Source organism: Lagopus muta, chromosome 14 (assembly GCF_023343835.1).
Source record: "Lagopus muta isolate bLagMut1 chromosome 14, bLagMut1 primary, whole genome shotgun sequence".
NCBI classification, from domain to species: Eukaryota; Metazoa; Chordata; class Aves; order Galliformes; family Phasianidae; genus Lagopus; species Lagopus muta.
This window is the reverse complement of record NC_064446.1, coordinates 15,447,993-15,461,807: the sequence shown is the minus strand read 5'-3', so window position 1 is coordinate 15,461,807 and position 13,815 is coordinate 15,447,993. Positions and strand designations below refer to the sequence as shown.

Here is a 13,815-nt window from a genome sequence, read left to right as displayed (position 1 = left end):
CCACTGGGCTCCCATGGGGATGCTTTGTAACTGTCTCTCAAACTCTCATTCCTCTCTTCCAGAATCATACCCCAGCTGGAGAACCTGCCTTCCCCAGTGTCCCCCAGCAGCCTGCCGGGCTCTGAGATTTCAGAAGCCACGAGGACGTACCTGCAGGGCATGAGCCGTTACGACCTGGATGAGCTGGATGCCTGCTGGTTGGAGCTCGTGAACATGGAGCTGAAGGAGATGGGTGAGTCCTGCAGGGCTGGCCACTGAGCAGGCATTATGTTGTTTAAAGTTATCATCAGCACGTCTTGGTTGAATGCAAGTAACTGGGCTGGGAATTTGACCGTTGTGCTGTGCATGGTCTGTTGGCATGGGCTTTGGGTGTGTAGTCCTACCTGGGCTTGGAGGGATTTCCCAGTCCTTGTGGTGTGGTTGCTGCCATACAGGTAAGAGTAACAAAACAATAAAACGTTCACCTTTTGAGTGCAATGAAGGCTGTAATGTGCCTGCCCATTGCTCCCACTTCCAACAGTCTTCAAGGGTGAGACAAGCACATTATCAAGTGCTTGAACAGACCTGATGCACTGCTGAAGAGGACAGACCTGGTGTTGTGGAGCTTGTGTAACTGGCAGGTCGCAATCAGCACTGTCCTCATTAACTGGGCCTCTATTAGCAGCCTTATCTCCGTCACTACACACCTCAGTTTTGGTTCACTGCAGCTCAGGCTGAGCCTTCAGGCAGAGCAGAGCAATCAGTGCTCCCAAAAAAGACAAGTGGTTCTTCTGTGGGTCCCCCTCCCACCGAAACTGGGTGGCTGTCAGGGGCATCTCTGGGCTCCAGGATGGGGCTCTGTATCTATTTCAGTTCCCCTTGCACGCACTCCTTTAGTCTCTAGGAAGGCAGCGGGCAGAGAACTGCCTTGTCCAGCTCAGTTGGGTTAAACTTGGCTCGCTTTATTTCTTCAAAGTATTTGGTTACAAACACAATGCCTGAAATGGTTTTCAGATGTGGGGCTCCCTGGCTGATGGATCACTTGAAGGCTGAGCCGGGGCCGGTGCCGCGGAAGCGGGTTGGTGATGCTCCAGCAGAGCCAGATGTGTGCTGGCTGCATCCTTCCCATTTATGCAATGTGGGCTGATGAGTACCAACCCAGAGCAGCTCCTGTGCTGCACCTGGCTCTGCAGGCTGCGTGCTGGGCTGGCACTGCGTGTGTATGGACACACAGCACCCAGACATGCACCTGGATCTGATGTCAGGATGCAGCCAGTGCGTTGCCAGTAATGCTCTCTGCAGTTCTGAGCTAGCTGCATTTTGTTCTTGCAGCTCTGTCATTCATCAGGAGATGAGCTTTCACAAGAGCGGTCCTGTGGGGGTATCCATACAGAACAGGGACTGCAGTGTCTAGTGAGCCCTCTGTAATAACAACTATGGATGGTAGTAATGAGCCCAGGGGATTGCAGCAGTGGTAATGTGAAGAGACTCACTGCCCATCAGCCGATTCCTCAGTCCATTCCTGTTGCTAAAAGAGCTCTGTAATTACCGTGTGAGCCTGAAATATGCTGGCAGCTTGGGAAAACAGTGTTTGCTGTGTGAAATCTACTGCAAATGTGGCTGCAGCCCAAAGCTGTGTATGATTTCTCCCCATCCCCAGCCCTCCCACGTGCACATCAGGGCTGGCTCTGGCGCAGTTCTTGCAGTGCCCTGAGCACGTGAGGCACAGGTCTGTGGCCCTCCAGGGCTCAGCCTCTGCTTCCTTCAGGGCAGGGGCCATCGGGTGCTCAGCCAGGTGGGAAATGGAGCTTTTGTGCCCTTCATCACCTCACGCAGAGGGCTGCAACGTGCTTAGGGTGGTCTGGAGGTGATCTGTAAATAGCGCTTTCTCCCGGAAGCCCTCGACATTAATGACATGCTGAGATTTCCAAACCAGCTTTGCTAATCTCTGAGATCATTGACATGACTTAACTGGAGAGCTGCAGCCTCTCCCCCAATTCAGAGAAGTCAGAAGTTATCTCCCAGCCTGAAGAGATATGCAGAAGTTGAAATTCCTCCTGGGTGTTTAGCTGAGCTGCTGTCATTGGGCAGTTCATGGGCACAGTGTGTCATCCACAAAGTATTCAATGACAAAGAAGGAGCGTGATCTCTGACTGGCTCCTGAGCAGCGGTGGGGAGGAGAGCTGGAAAACACCTATTAGCTCATCCCAGTGCAGCGCTGATCGCTGAGCACAGCACATGCCTTTTCCAGTCCTTTTTAGGTCACCTCTGAGATGGAATTTTATCACTGGGATCAGATAAACCTCCAGATAGCTGCAGCTATCTGCCGCTGCTGCTCCACTCTGAGCTAGATGGGCAGCCTTTCTGAAAAGGGAAAGTCTTTTTTCGCATAAAATGGTTTTAAATACTTCTAAACCATCCCCACCAGTAATGTGGTTCAGTAGCTGGGACTGTACTTGATGGAAATGCACTGTTTAAAGGCTTTCTGAGTGCTAGGGGTAAAATCAATATTTAAGCGAGCCTGAATGTTTTATTTGTTGCTGCTGCAATAGGAGACAGTGCAAGAAGTGGATCCTTGAGGTTGTGTGAATGAAACCCTGAACCATTTTATGCACACGCCGCTGCTGGCAGCACAGGGCTGCCCTTTCCGGGTGAAACCATGCCATGAGCCTTTGTTTTTTTTCATTAGGATTTTATGCTATATGTTATGATCTCTGCTAAATACAAAGCTGTTGTGAGAGTGGGGCTAGAGAGACTTCAAAGACTGGGCTGAAAGATCCTTTTGCAGTGATCAGCACTTCATAAAAACATGTGGAAAATCCTAAAGAAATTGCTAAAAACGTTGCCGGAATCAATTTTGCTGAAAGCAGAATAGAAGTTTCTAAGTATTCCCTTGACTTAATCCATATGGTGTATGCTGCTCACATATGCCCACCACAGTTTCTATCTTGGGAGCTGGAGGTGTTCCTGTTATTTTATGGCAGGAACATGCAAAGGTCACATTTATTGCTTTTGAAGCTCCAGGGGGAATTCATCACTGCATACTTGAGATATGTCTGTGTACTAATTAGATCATGCCTCCCTCAGCGGAGGTGAAGTTGGTCAAGTAGATGTGCAATAAACCCGGGCAGGCAGAGGAACCGTGGGGAAGGCAAGCTCGCTTGAGCAGAAACTGCTGTTAAATGTATGATAGGAGAGCAGGGACGCCCTGCCCAGGGCTGTCCCATCAGGATGTGGGACCCATTTTCCCCAAGGCGTTGTGTTGGATCCCTAGGGCAGGGCTGCAGGTTGGACATCTCCAATAACACCCCAGCACAGCTGTGCCCGGCTGGTGCCACCCGCCTGCAGGTGCCCATCACTGTGCTCCGTGCACAGCCACTCCAGTATCTGTCGTGTGACGTTGCTTTGGTATTTTTAAGATTTGGGATGCAGTTTCCTGCCGTGCTCTGGCTGTGGAGAAGTAACCCAGTGCTATACTGGTGCAGCCAGACAGAGAATACTGCAGTGGAACTACTGCCATGATGGGACCGCTGTGATGGGGCTGCTGTGACTGGAGCATCAAGGGGCTGCCTATCCCCAGGAGGCATTTCCCAAGACCATCACACAGGAGGATGTGCACAGCCCTGTCCCTTTTGTAGTGGGTTCCATTTCCTTTACTCAACAGCCCAGCTTTCCCCTTTCAAGTGTCTCCCCACATCCCACAGACAGGAGGGGCAGCTGATGTACAAAGGCTTCACCGAGCCCTCCACCACTCGTGTTGCCTTCACGTTCCTCAGCCCAATCAGTTTCTATGTCAAGCCGTTGTTCTGCTATTTCCATAAATTCATTGCAGTAATTGCAGCAGTTCCCAGCAATCCTCGGCGTGCTGCTGCTGGGTGGAGTGAAGAGGCTTTAATCAGAGTGCTCCAGGACAGCTCTGTCAGTGCGCAGCATTAGAGGAGAGAGACAGCAGATTATGAAGTGGCTTCTAAAACATTTTGTCATCGTCTTAAATTTGAGCAATAATTGATGTCGGTGGGTGGCATAAAGGGTGATAATTGGTTCCTGTAAATCTCTTAAGTGCATTAGCAGGCTGTGTTTGTGACAAAATATCTCCAAGTTTCACTGCCTGTGTTCAGCTCACGCAGGCTGCGTGGTGCCGTGCGCTTCGGCGGTCCCACTCCACGTTTTTGGGTCTGTTTGTAAATAAGGTCGATACGAGGTGAATGAGGAACGGGCCCATCTTCCAAACGCAGTGTGGGCTGAGGGAGGCTGTTGGGCTGCAGATGTGCAGGGCAGGAAGGCGCAGCGGGGCTGCAGATGGTTCACCAGCAGCAGCTGTAGGGCTGGGGAGCACCGAAGAGTGCACACTGGGTTGTGCATCGCCGCCTGACCTTGTGGGGTTCCCTGGGACACAGCCCTGGGGCTGAGCAGGAGCTGCATCCTTTTACCCCTTCTGTTTCAAAGGCATCATCTCACAAGTGCTTTTTTTGTTTTGTTTCTTGAAAACGGAGCAGTAGTTTTGTTTACTCAGTTTTTATGCTGAAAAAGAGACTCTGAGGTTTATGGCTTGTGGATCGACTAATGGCCCAGCCTGCAGCCCTGATGAGTCTTTGTTCGTGAGCTGTTTCATCTCCAGGTACACTACACAGGCTAAAAGGATTTATTGTTTCGGCAAATTGATTTCAGCGGAGTGCAGTTTAGTCAGAAATAGGTCTCTGTTCTGTGAGAGGTGGCTCTCCAGCTATTTTTCCTCCCTGCGCAGTGAATAGGCTCAAACCAGGATAAGGAGTAGCTGAGAATTCATTTAGCAGAATATTGCTCCTTCATGCCACATAAATTATGGTGTTGCAGAAATAATGATAGTGGAGGCTGGGAGCATGCAAAGGAAGTGTTGGGATGCTCAGGGTGGCTGCCCACGAACACCCAGCTCTGGGGCAGGAATGGGGGAGGCTTTGTCCCAGTGGGGATCCCATGGTGGTTGCATTGGTACTGGTGTTGCCTGCGGGTGTGGGAGCTCCTCCTGGGGCTGATGCTGAGTCCCCAGAAACGTGGGAGGCAGCGGGAGCCAGAAGGGAGCATCGCTTTCTAGGGAAAAGGAGAGGAAAGCCTTATTTCTGAGTATATGGGATAATGAGCAAATTCTCATTTCAGTGCCTCATGCCCTATAGAGCCTCAGAGCCACATCTTCATATGAAGGGCCTTCCAGGAGCTTCATCTCCTGCTGTAAACCCACCTGAGCTTCATCTCCTGCTTCCACCTGAGCTGGTTGCATTTCAGTGGGGTGTTCTATCCATCTGAGCCACTCACGGCTGGGAGTGAGGGGAGCCAGGAAGACCTGCAGGTTTGGTGAGGTTCACAGCTGAAATGATTGTTGATTCTATGAAATATGTTGGACCACAGTGATGAGCATGGGCGTGCTGCAAGTCCACAGTCTTGGCTACAGTTCAAGGCATGGTTGCGAGCTGAGGTTTATTCCTTGCACTTGTTCACCTGGAGGCACCCAGTGTATATCCGAGTGGATCCAAGTCTGGTTCTTGGCACTTCGTGCCCTGGAGCAGGTAACAGTATTATTGCATACTGCACAGGGAGTGTTTTGGTGGAGTGTTGTTTTTTTTTTTTTGGTTTTGCTTTTTGATGGGCCGTGATCAATACAGACGGTGTTTTCTCAGCCAAAAAAATGACAATTTTATGAATGGAGTTTAATAGCGGTGGCTTTATATGATGCAGAAGGAGATAAATGGAGCGCAAATGGAAAAGGAACTTCACCCTCAGGCCCCATTGTTTAGTGTTTCATAAGCGATTAATCGCTTCATCCCCATCAAGTGCAATTGTCAATTCAATAAGCTCTGAGGTATTCTGAATGGCGCTTGGCAAACGGGTTCCTAATGTAATTACATCTAAACGGAGTGTGAGAGTGCATGTGTGCAGGAGGGAGGGAGAGAGCTGTGTTTTTTGGCGTGACAACGTAACGAATATGTTGATGTAAGCTGGTGAGGAAAGCCCTTCTGTTGCAGGCAATGACTTCTTGTGGCACTGGGATGCAGCCTTTCCGCTCAGTGGAATGGGAGCTGAGCAGGGGCATGGTGGACACCAACCTCCTTCTCTTGTTTTCTAGTGATACTTGAAACATGGGAAGGAATGGGATTTAGAATAGTAAATGTGGTATCTGTGTGTGATACAGGCTGTCCAGAGAGCTGTGGGTGCCCCATCCCTGGAGGTACCCAAGGCAGTGGATGGGATACTGGGCAGCCTGAGCTGGTGGGGGGCAGCAGCCCATGGCAGGGTCACAGAATCACAGAATCACAGAATCACCCGGGTTGGAAGGGACCCCAAGGATCATGTAGCTCCAACCCCCCTGCCTAGCAGGGCCACCAAACATACATATTCAGATCAGGTTGCCCAGGACCCCGTCCAACCTGGCCTTAAACACGTCCAAGGACGGGGCATCCACAACCTCCCTGGGCAGCCCGTTCCAGGGCCTAACCACTCTCCTAGTAAAGAACTTAGGGTCCCTAGGTGGTCTTTTAGATCCCTTCCAAACCATTCTACGATTCTATGGAAATGACAGCTTGTGTTTCTTCCTACAGCAAAGGCGTTGGGGTGGTGTGTTTATGAGGGCCACTGTTGAGGGAAAAAGTGTGCTGGGCTGGGGGTTCTCAGGCCCCACAAAGCCCTTTGGTGGGGCTCATGGCTCCCAGATCCGGCTCAACAGAACAGGCCCAACCGGCTGTGTGTTGCAGCAGGGCTGCTGAGCACTTGGCAGGGAGCGATGGGGAGCAGCTCTGTCTGCGGCGATGGGATCCCTGCCTCCACACAGATGTGTGCAGTGCCAGGCTGGGTGTTTGCAGAGACTTGTCAAGCCAGGGGAAACCGTGCCAAGGCGAAACATTGGGGAAGATCTTGAAAAGGCAGACAATGGTGTGTTTGCTTGCTGGTCTTGCCTGCGGGTCTCCTTTGCCCCTTGACTCAGATTTTTTGGCAGATTGGTGGGGGAAAGGAGCAGCTCAGCAGCCTTGTCCCGCTGCAGAGCTTGTCCCAGCGTATGGACTGAACTCTGCAGCCCAGCAGAAGCCCAGCGAGGTGAATATTTCCTTGAACTCTCAACAAATAACCACACATCAGTACTTCCTCAGTCCCTTTTCTCCTCTGTTTATAAAGGAGATACTGTCTCCTGTTGCCTTTTAGTAAGAAAGATCCACGTGTCCACCGCTGGTTTCCATTAAAGGTACTGGTATGGCGGGGATAACAGGCAGCACAACCAGTCTGAGCTCCCACCCCAGGTCTGATCCTGTGCCCGTGGACCCAGCCAGTTAAAAACACTTGTTTGTTCTCAGTAACAACCTTTGGCTTCTGTTTTACAGTTCCATTTAATTGGCCTTAAAAGGGTCAATTTTCACAGTCTTAGCAATTAAAGCATTGACTTTGTGTTGCCAAAGCTTGTCTGAGCCCTCACTGCAGAAAGCATCTTCGCAGAACTTGTCTTCTTGAACGTTTAAGCTGTCAGACCTAATTATCCGCATTGGTTCAGCTGAATGGATTTCTCTCCTCTCAGCCAGCAGCAATATTTTGTTACTGTCTATGAAACATGAACTGTATCCCAAGTTAGAAGCAGCCGTTTCCTGAATCGCAGACCTTCCCACCGTGGTGGATTTGAGGTTTTTGATTCGAGCTGAAGTCTCAAGTGCCCCCCGACTTGTGTGATGCTGTGGGCACTCACAGGGCGCCATGTCCCCATCTCTGCTTTGTGCCTTGCAGAAAAGCCCGAGCTGGATGAGATCACCTTGGAGAGAGTGCTGGAGGAGCTGGAGACGATGTGCTACGAGAACATGAACATCGCCATTGAAACAGAGGAGGGTCTGGGCATCGAGTACGACGAGGACGTGGTGTGTGACGTCTGCCGCTCGCCAGAGGGGGAGGATGGCAACGAGATGGTGTTCTGTGACAAGTGCAACGTCTGCGTGCACCAGGTGAGCAGCAGCCCGAGAGCCGCTTCCCTGAGCGTGCTGCCTCCCGCTCCTCTTTCCTTCAGCCCTGTGATCTTTTATTCCTCCTCTTCCGTGAATGTGCTCGTTGTTCCTGGTCCTTGCCAAGCTGTGGGATCCTTAGCACCTAGGGACAAGCAGCATGGCTGCTGGCTTCCCTTCAGTCTGCACGTTTTGTTGGACCTTCCTTGGTGGTGGACCTTCCAGCTCCACCAGCTTTGTCACACATCGCAGAGCTTCTGTCCCAGCTTCCCTGCTCTGTGAATGTGTGACTTCATTTTATTTCACCGCCTGGAGGAAAGCATTTTATGTTTTCAGAATTGAGTGTAAAGGCTGCAAGCCTTTGCTGGCAGAAAGAAGGAAGAGCAGCAGTATCTGTGGGCTCCTGTGCACACATGCTGGGAGCAGGACAGTGCTCAGCTGTGTGCTGCTGCTGAGCATCCATCCCTGCTGTGGGGGCTCCAGGGACGCTTTGCTGGGTGGGCTCCAATGGGAAGTGCAGGAGTGGGGCCCTTAGATGTCAGCATCCAAAGCAGAGCCCCTTTTTACTCTCCTTTCTGAGAAGGGTGTTTTGTTGGTTTTTTTTTTCCTCTCCATTTTCTCATCTTTTGGGCAGCTTTTCCATCAGCATTTCCTGGAGGTGGGAGAGTGCTGGAGATATGTATAGTTGAGAGAGGTGGGTGTTTTGAATGGTTTCCATCAGTGAATCAGATTCCACAAAATACCAGGATGATTTGGGGATGGTTTGGAGTTGGTTTCTTTTTTTTTTTTCTTCTTTTTTTTTTTTTTGGTGTTTCTTTTTTAGTGAACTCAAGTGGAAATTTCTGGCCGTGGGCTGACATGTGCCCATTGTGCAGCAGTGTGGGGGCCAGGCTCCATCAGGACAGACGGACGGGCCCAGCAGCAACCTCAGTGCTGGGAGCAGCATGATGCTGCAGAAGGAGATGCTGCGGGTTGGATTTAAAGGCTGTTGGAAGAAATGGCTGATTTTATCTTATTTTTGGGGCATATATTCGGGTCTGAACCCCAGCACCCACTTGGAAGCTTTTAGAGATCCCATCTCTTTCCCCATTCACATAGCAACAAAGCCCAGAGCCTCCAAGCAGAGGAGGAGCCGTGGTCAGATATGCATGCTGGGGTTGTTTGTTTGGTTTTGCCTAATACCAAATCAGGTGCTTTATAAAAATCTCTTACAGAAATGATCTGTCTGTCCCATTTGCAGGTGCTTTGAAACACCTTTAAGTCTCTGTGAACCATGTAGACCTGCAGCAGTCATATTACCTCCTTTATTTTCCCAATAGTATGTTCAAAAAGTGACTTTTTCTCCATGGAAGTTACTACTGTCAGAGTCCATTTATGGTTTGGGGCAACTTAAAATTGTGCTACAAAGTCTCTCCCCGGCTGTGAGGGCTGAGCATCCCCTTTTCCCATGCTAGTGTACCATACTCATGTAATTACTTGTTATTAATCATCTCTCCTAACATAATGGCACAGGCACAAGCTTCTCCACTGCTCTCAGAAGCCCTCAGTGCTGTGAGACTTCCTGCAGCCTCATGTCAGTGGCCAAGGCAGCTGCCTGCTACTCTTTAAAACTCCTTAAGTACAAGTTATAGGGACCTGCTGGTTAAAGACTGTCCAGTTTTAGTGGTATGTAACTTACAATCATAAGTTACTGCTGAAGTGGAAAGTATTTTATCATTATCATTATGTGATACAGCTTATCATTTGGCTCTTCCCCAAGTACGGAAGAGAAATATTTATTGAGCCCCTTGGCTTGTCTGTGCCGTGTGTTATCGCAGCAGGTCTGCTGGCTGTGCAGGCAGCAGAGTCCTTTTGTTCCCTTCTGCTTCCCACTGCCTTGGCCACAGATATGTCCTCGTGTCCTTTGGGTTTATCACTCTTCCTGATTGGGGCTCCTCCCTTCTGATTTATATTCATTACTGTCAGTTTCCCCTTTTTACTTTTACGCAGTTATTTTCACTTCCCCCTTTGGTCTGTGCAGGGTGTTTAACCAGTGTGGCCATTTTTCCCAATTGTAGGGTTGTGGCTTCACAGCCCTTATCTACCCTCAAGGTAGATTCACCACCCCGTGCCTCGTGGGATGGGTCAGCTCAAGGTGTGTTTGTGCTCCTCTCATGCTGGATTTACGTTCTCATTGCCCATCCTTTGCACACAGAGAGCTGCTGATGCAAACCCCATGTCTCTGGGTCACTGGACCAGGTCACACCCAAGCTGGCAGTTCTGTGAGCCACTGTGATTTTGGAGTTGTTCAAGTGCATGTGTAATAAGTGGGCAGATGTCCGTATCGAGGAGCTGCTCTCACTGCTTTTGCTCCCGTTTGCAGGATATAAAGCACATTTGTACACTCAGCTTTTAGTTAAAACCAGGACATATTGATACAGCATGAGTATCCATGTGAAAATAAGGAACGTGACAAGGAAGGAAGAACTTAAACTGGCTGCTTTAATTGCAGTTTTGTGTCTGCTGTTCTTTACCAGGACACCCAGATGCTGTGGCGATAAGTGTGCCATGCTGCAGGAGGATGCTCACTGCAGGATGGCCAGGTTAACCAACCTTCCTCCTGTCTCACAGGCATGCTATGGCATCCTGAAGGTCCCCATTGGCAGCTGGCTGTGCCGGACCTGTGCCCTCGGCGTCCAGCCCAAGTGTTTGCTGTGCCCGAAGAGAGGGGGAGCACTGAAGCCCACACGGAGCGGGACAAAATGGGTCCACGTTAGCTGTGCCTTATGGATACCTGAAGTAAGTAAGATGCTTTCCAACCTTCTCTTGAAATATGGCACAGACATGATTTCCAGGTGTAGCGAAAATGCAAAGTCACAGCTTGAAGCAGTGATGGAGCACCTGCTGGGAAGGCAGGGCCAACCCAGGGGAGCTCAGCTGCGTGCAATGCAGCTGAGTGACTGGAAGGGCTGGAGCCAGGATCCACCCCTTCCCAGACCTCATTTAAAGGTTGGCAGTGGAGGCAAGGGGATCCTTGCCTGCGTGAGGCCTTCCAAAGTAAGCAGATTTTCATCCTTCATTCCTGTATCCATGGCTGCTGCGTTTGAGCTTGCCATCGTTTGCTGCAGCCCAGAACTTTGCTACTCCACTATTGTTGCTGTACTTTCCATCATGTTATAGCATTTCCCCAGGTCTGAGCTTAGATATCCATCAACAGCAATTCCAGTTGGGCTCATTGAGCCCTGCTGAGGTTGGAGCTGCAATGCCCATCAGGCACCAAGCTGAGTGTTTAATTAGCAGCCAAGCAGCTCTCCCCATTAAGGAGGACACTGGAGGGTGCAAGCTGCTGCCCTGCTCATGGGAAACACTCACGCTCCCCAAGGAGGGGTGAAGTGTCATATTGTCCTCCCTTGATGTGAAGTGCAAAGAGGAGTGCCAGAGAGACAAGGACATACCAGCATTCAGAACAATAAGGGCAAACACTAGCTCAAATTGGCAGGCAGGTGGATGCAAAAGAAAGTCCAGAGCATCGTCTATAGTTGTTTCTGGTTTTTGTGTTGGGTTTTTTACCCAAGTTATGAGTGACTTGAAAAATAAGAAACAAAATATCTACCCCTCATTCTGACTGCTTCAGATATCCCTGTAGGAGATTTGGGATAGTAACAGGTATTGACAATGTCTTCTATTTTGTGACCAGGTTAGCATTGGATGTCCTGAAAAAATGGAACCCATTACAAAGATCTCACATATCCCAGCAAGCAGATGGGCTTTGTCCTGCAGCCTCTGCAAGGAGTGCACTGGGACCTGCATTCAGGTACGTGAATCAGCAGCAAGGAAACTCAGACCCCATGTTTGTGCCTGTAATAGCCACAAGAGATTCTTGATTCTTGAGTTGGTGGACGAGATCCAGGCTGGGTTCATTCCTGGCCTGAGTCCCAAGATCACACCTAACAAGGAGCGTGAGCACCAATCAGGCATCATCAGCTGTTGTTGTTTGCAGTCTTTTAATGTATTGAGTGCTAGGAACCTAGATGAACTTTCTTTTGGGTAATGCAGTGATGTTGCTGTGGTGACACTAATTATCAAGACTGCAGATGACCTTAGTTGGAGATCAGGAACCCCCAGCGGAAGGGCTTGGCGTGGCTGCCAGGAAGTCCATTTCTCATGGGATTTGAAGCCTGAGCATTTCACAAGCTGTAGGGTTGGATGTGAAGCCTTTCTCGAGGGGGACAGCAGGAAGCCTCAGGATCAGGCAGCTCCCCCCTCCTCCCCCCCCCCCCCCCCCCCCCCAAAGCCTGCTGGCTTGCAAAATAGAGTATTTACTGCGTATTACATTCCCAGATGTTCTCCTGTTTTGCTGCACCTAAGCTGAGCACCGCAGACATCCGATTTCCTGCTCTTCCCACAGCAGCAGCACACTGACGAGGGTGGTGAGGTGTTCAGCTAAAAGCAGAAGCTCAGGACTCTCCTCTTACAGAAGTGGGACAGAGCTTCAGGGCCATGCTCCCAGTGCAGAAGCTTTGCTGGGTCACTTGCATCAAGCTTCACCCTGGCGGTCCCCGGGGATGGGCTGGGATCTGCAGCTGTATGGTGCCGGTGCTCATGCTTTCCTTGGCAGACCAGATGTGGAAGCAGTCTTGGCATGCAGTAGGGACATGGAATAGCCATTAAGCATTGAAAAATAGGGAGAAAGGTTTGGATGCATCCCAATCCCAGCTAATCAGCTCCTGTACAGCACTGGGAGCTGCGCCGCGGGGGTGGATGTGTGCGACAGTGAGTACTGGAGAGCAGAGCAGCTGGCTGGTGGCAGGAGGGTGACGGAACAGGGCTGCGGGCTGCGCTGCGTTGGTGTGACTGCCTCAGGTTTAATACTCTAAAGGGAGCTATTTAAAAGCAATCCCCTTAGCTTGAAATGAAACCTCACAATACTTCTTTAAATCTCTAGTGTTGACTCACTTCTTTCTTTTTTCTTTTTTCTTTTTTTTGATGGTTCTGGGTGGATCTGCTTATTCACCCTGCCAGATGGAGATACTGTGTCATAGCGGCAACTGCTTTCAAAGAACGGAAGGGCAGGGAGAGGAGGCAAACAGGCTTGGCAGCATCAAAGAAAATTCAGCTCCTCCGGGGCTTCATCCTCTCAGCACCAGCATTACGTGTTAGCAGTGCAGTCCCTGGGACTGCATGGATTTGCATTAAATGTCACTTGAAATGGAACAGGAGCTTTACTGTCCGATGTGACTTCATAAGGCTGTCACTGGAGTGTCTGCTGATGCTACCTGAATGCTTTCAGGGTGATTTTGTTTCAAGGAAAAGGAGGAAAAAGAAGCAAGCAGTGCCTTTGTTTGAGGATTTGTGGAGTAAATCAGCAGGCTCACTCGTAGATAAATAAACATGTTCCATACGCATCAGAGGTGGAGAGCTGTGTTTTGAGAGCTGATGTTTATGGAGCATATTTTTGATTAGTGCCTGTTTATACAGGTGTAATCTAACTACCTTTGTCAGCGTTTTAGGTTTATGACACAGCTCTGAAAGAAGAGGGTTGTTTGCTGTTAAAGCACTCAGCTTTCACTCCTGGCAGCAGGCACTGATGCTCCAGGTGCCCGCAGGCTGCAGAAGGTCCTTGCTGCTTCCAGGACAGGTTTATCTGAGTGACTGGAACCAGGCTGAGCCAGGACAAGAGGCAATATCCCTGGAAGGGAGCTGGAGAGCAGGAGCCTGTCATCCCCAACAGGCATGTGGGTGCCTACGGACAGAACTGCAGCTTCAGGAACCTCCACTGTTGTCAGAGACCAATGTGAGGGCATCTCTGTGTGTTGAGGTATTTCTTCCCATCTAGATTTGACCGCCAAAAGGGAAGCATACTTTCTGCCCTCTCCAACTCTCTGTGCCTCTGATGTTGCTGCTTGCACAT

At 50.1% G+C, this 13,815-nt stretch overlaps 1 protein-coding gene across 5 annotated transcripts in view; it reads left to right on the top strand.

Moving 5' to 3' along the window:
• Positions 1–13,815, top strand: part of JADE2 (jade family PHD finger 2) — a 56,277-nt gene that overhangs the window by 27,560 nt on the left and 14,902 nt on the right. For all 5 annotated transcript variants that reach the window (XM_048960992.1, XM_048960993.1, XM_048960994.1 and 2 more), the window contains exons 5-8: positions 63–232; positions 7,717–7,928; positions 10,536–10,703; positions 11,602–11,718. In XM_048960992.1, coding sequence (XP_048816949.1) covers positions 63–232; positions 7,717–7,928; positions 10,536–10,703; positions 11,602–11,718 — 667 coding nt within the window. The remainder of the gene's footprint in view (positions 1–62; positions 233–7,716; positions 7,929–10,535; positions 10,704–11,601; positions 11,719–13,815) is intronic.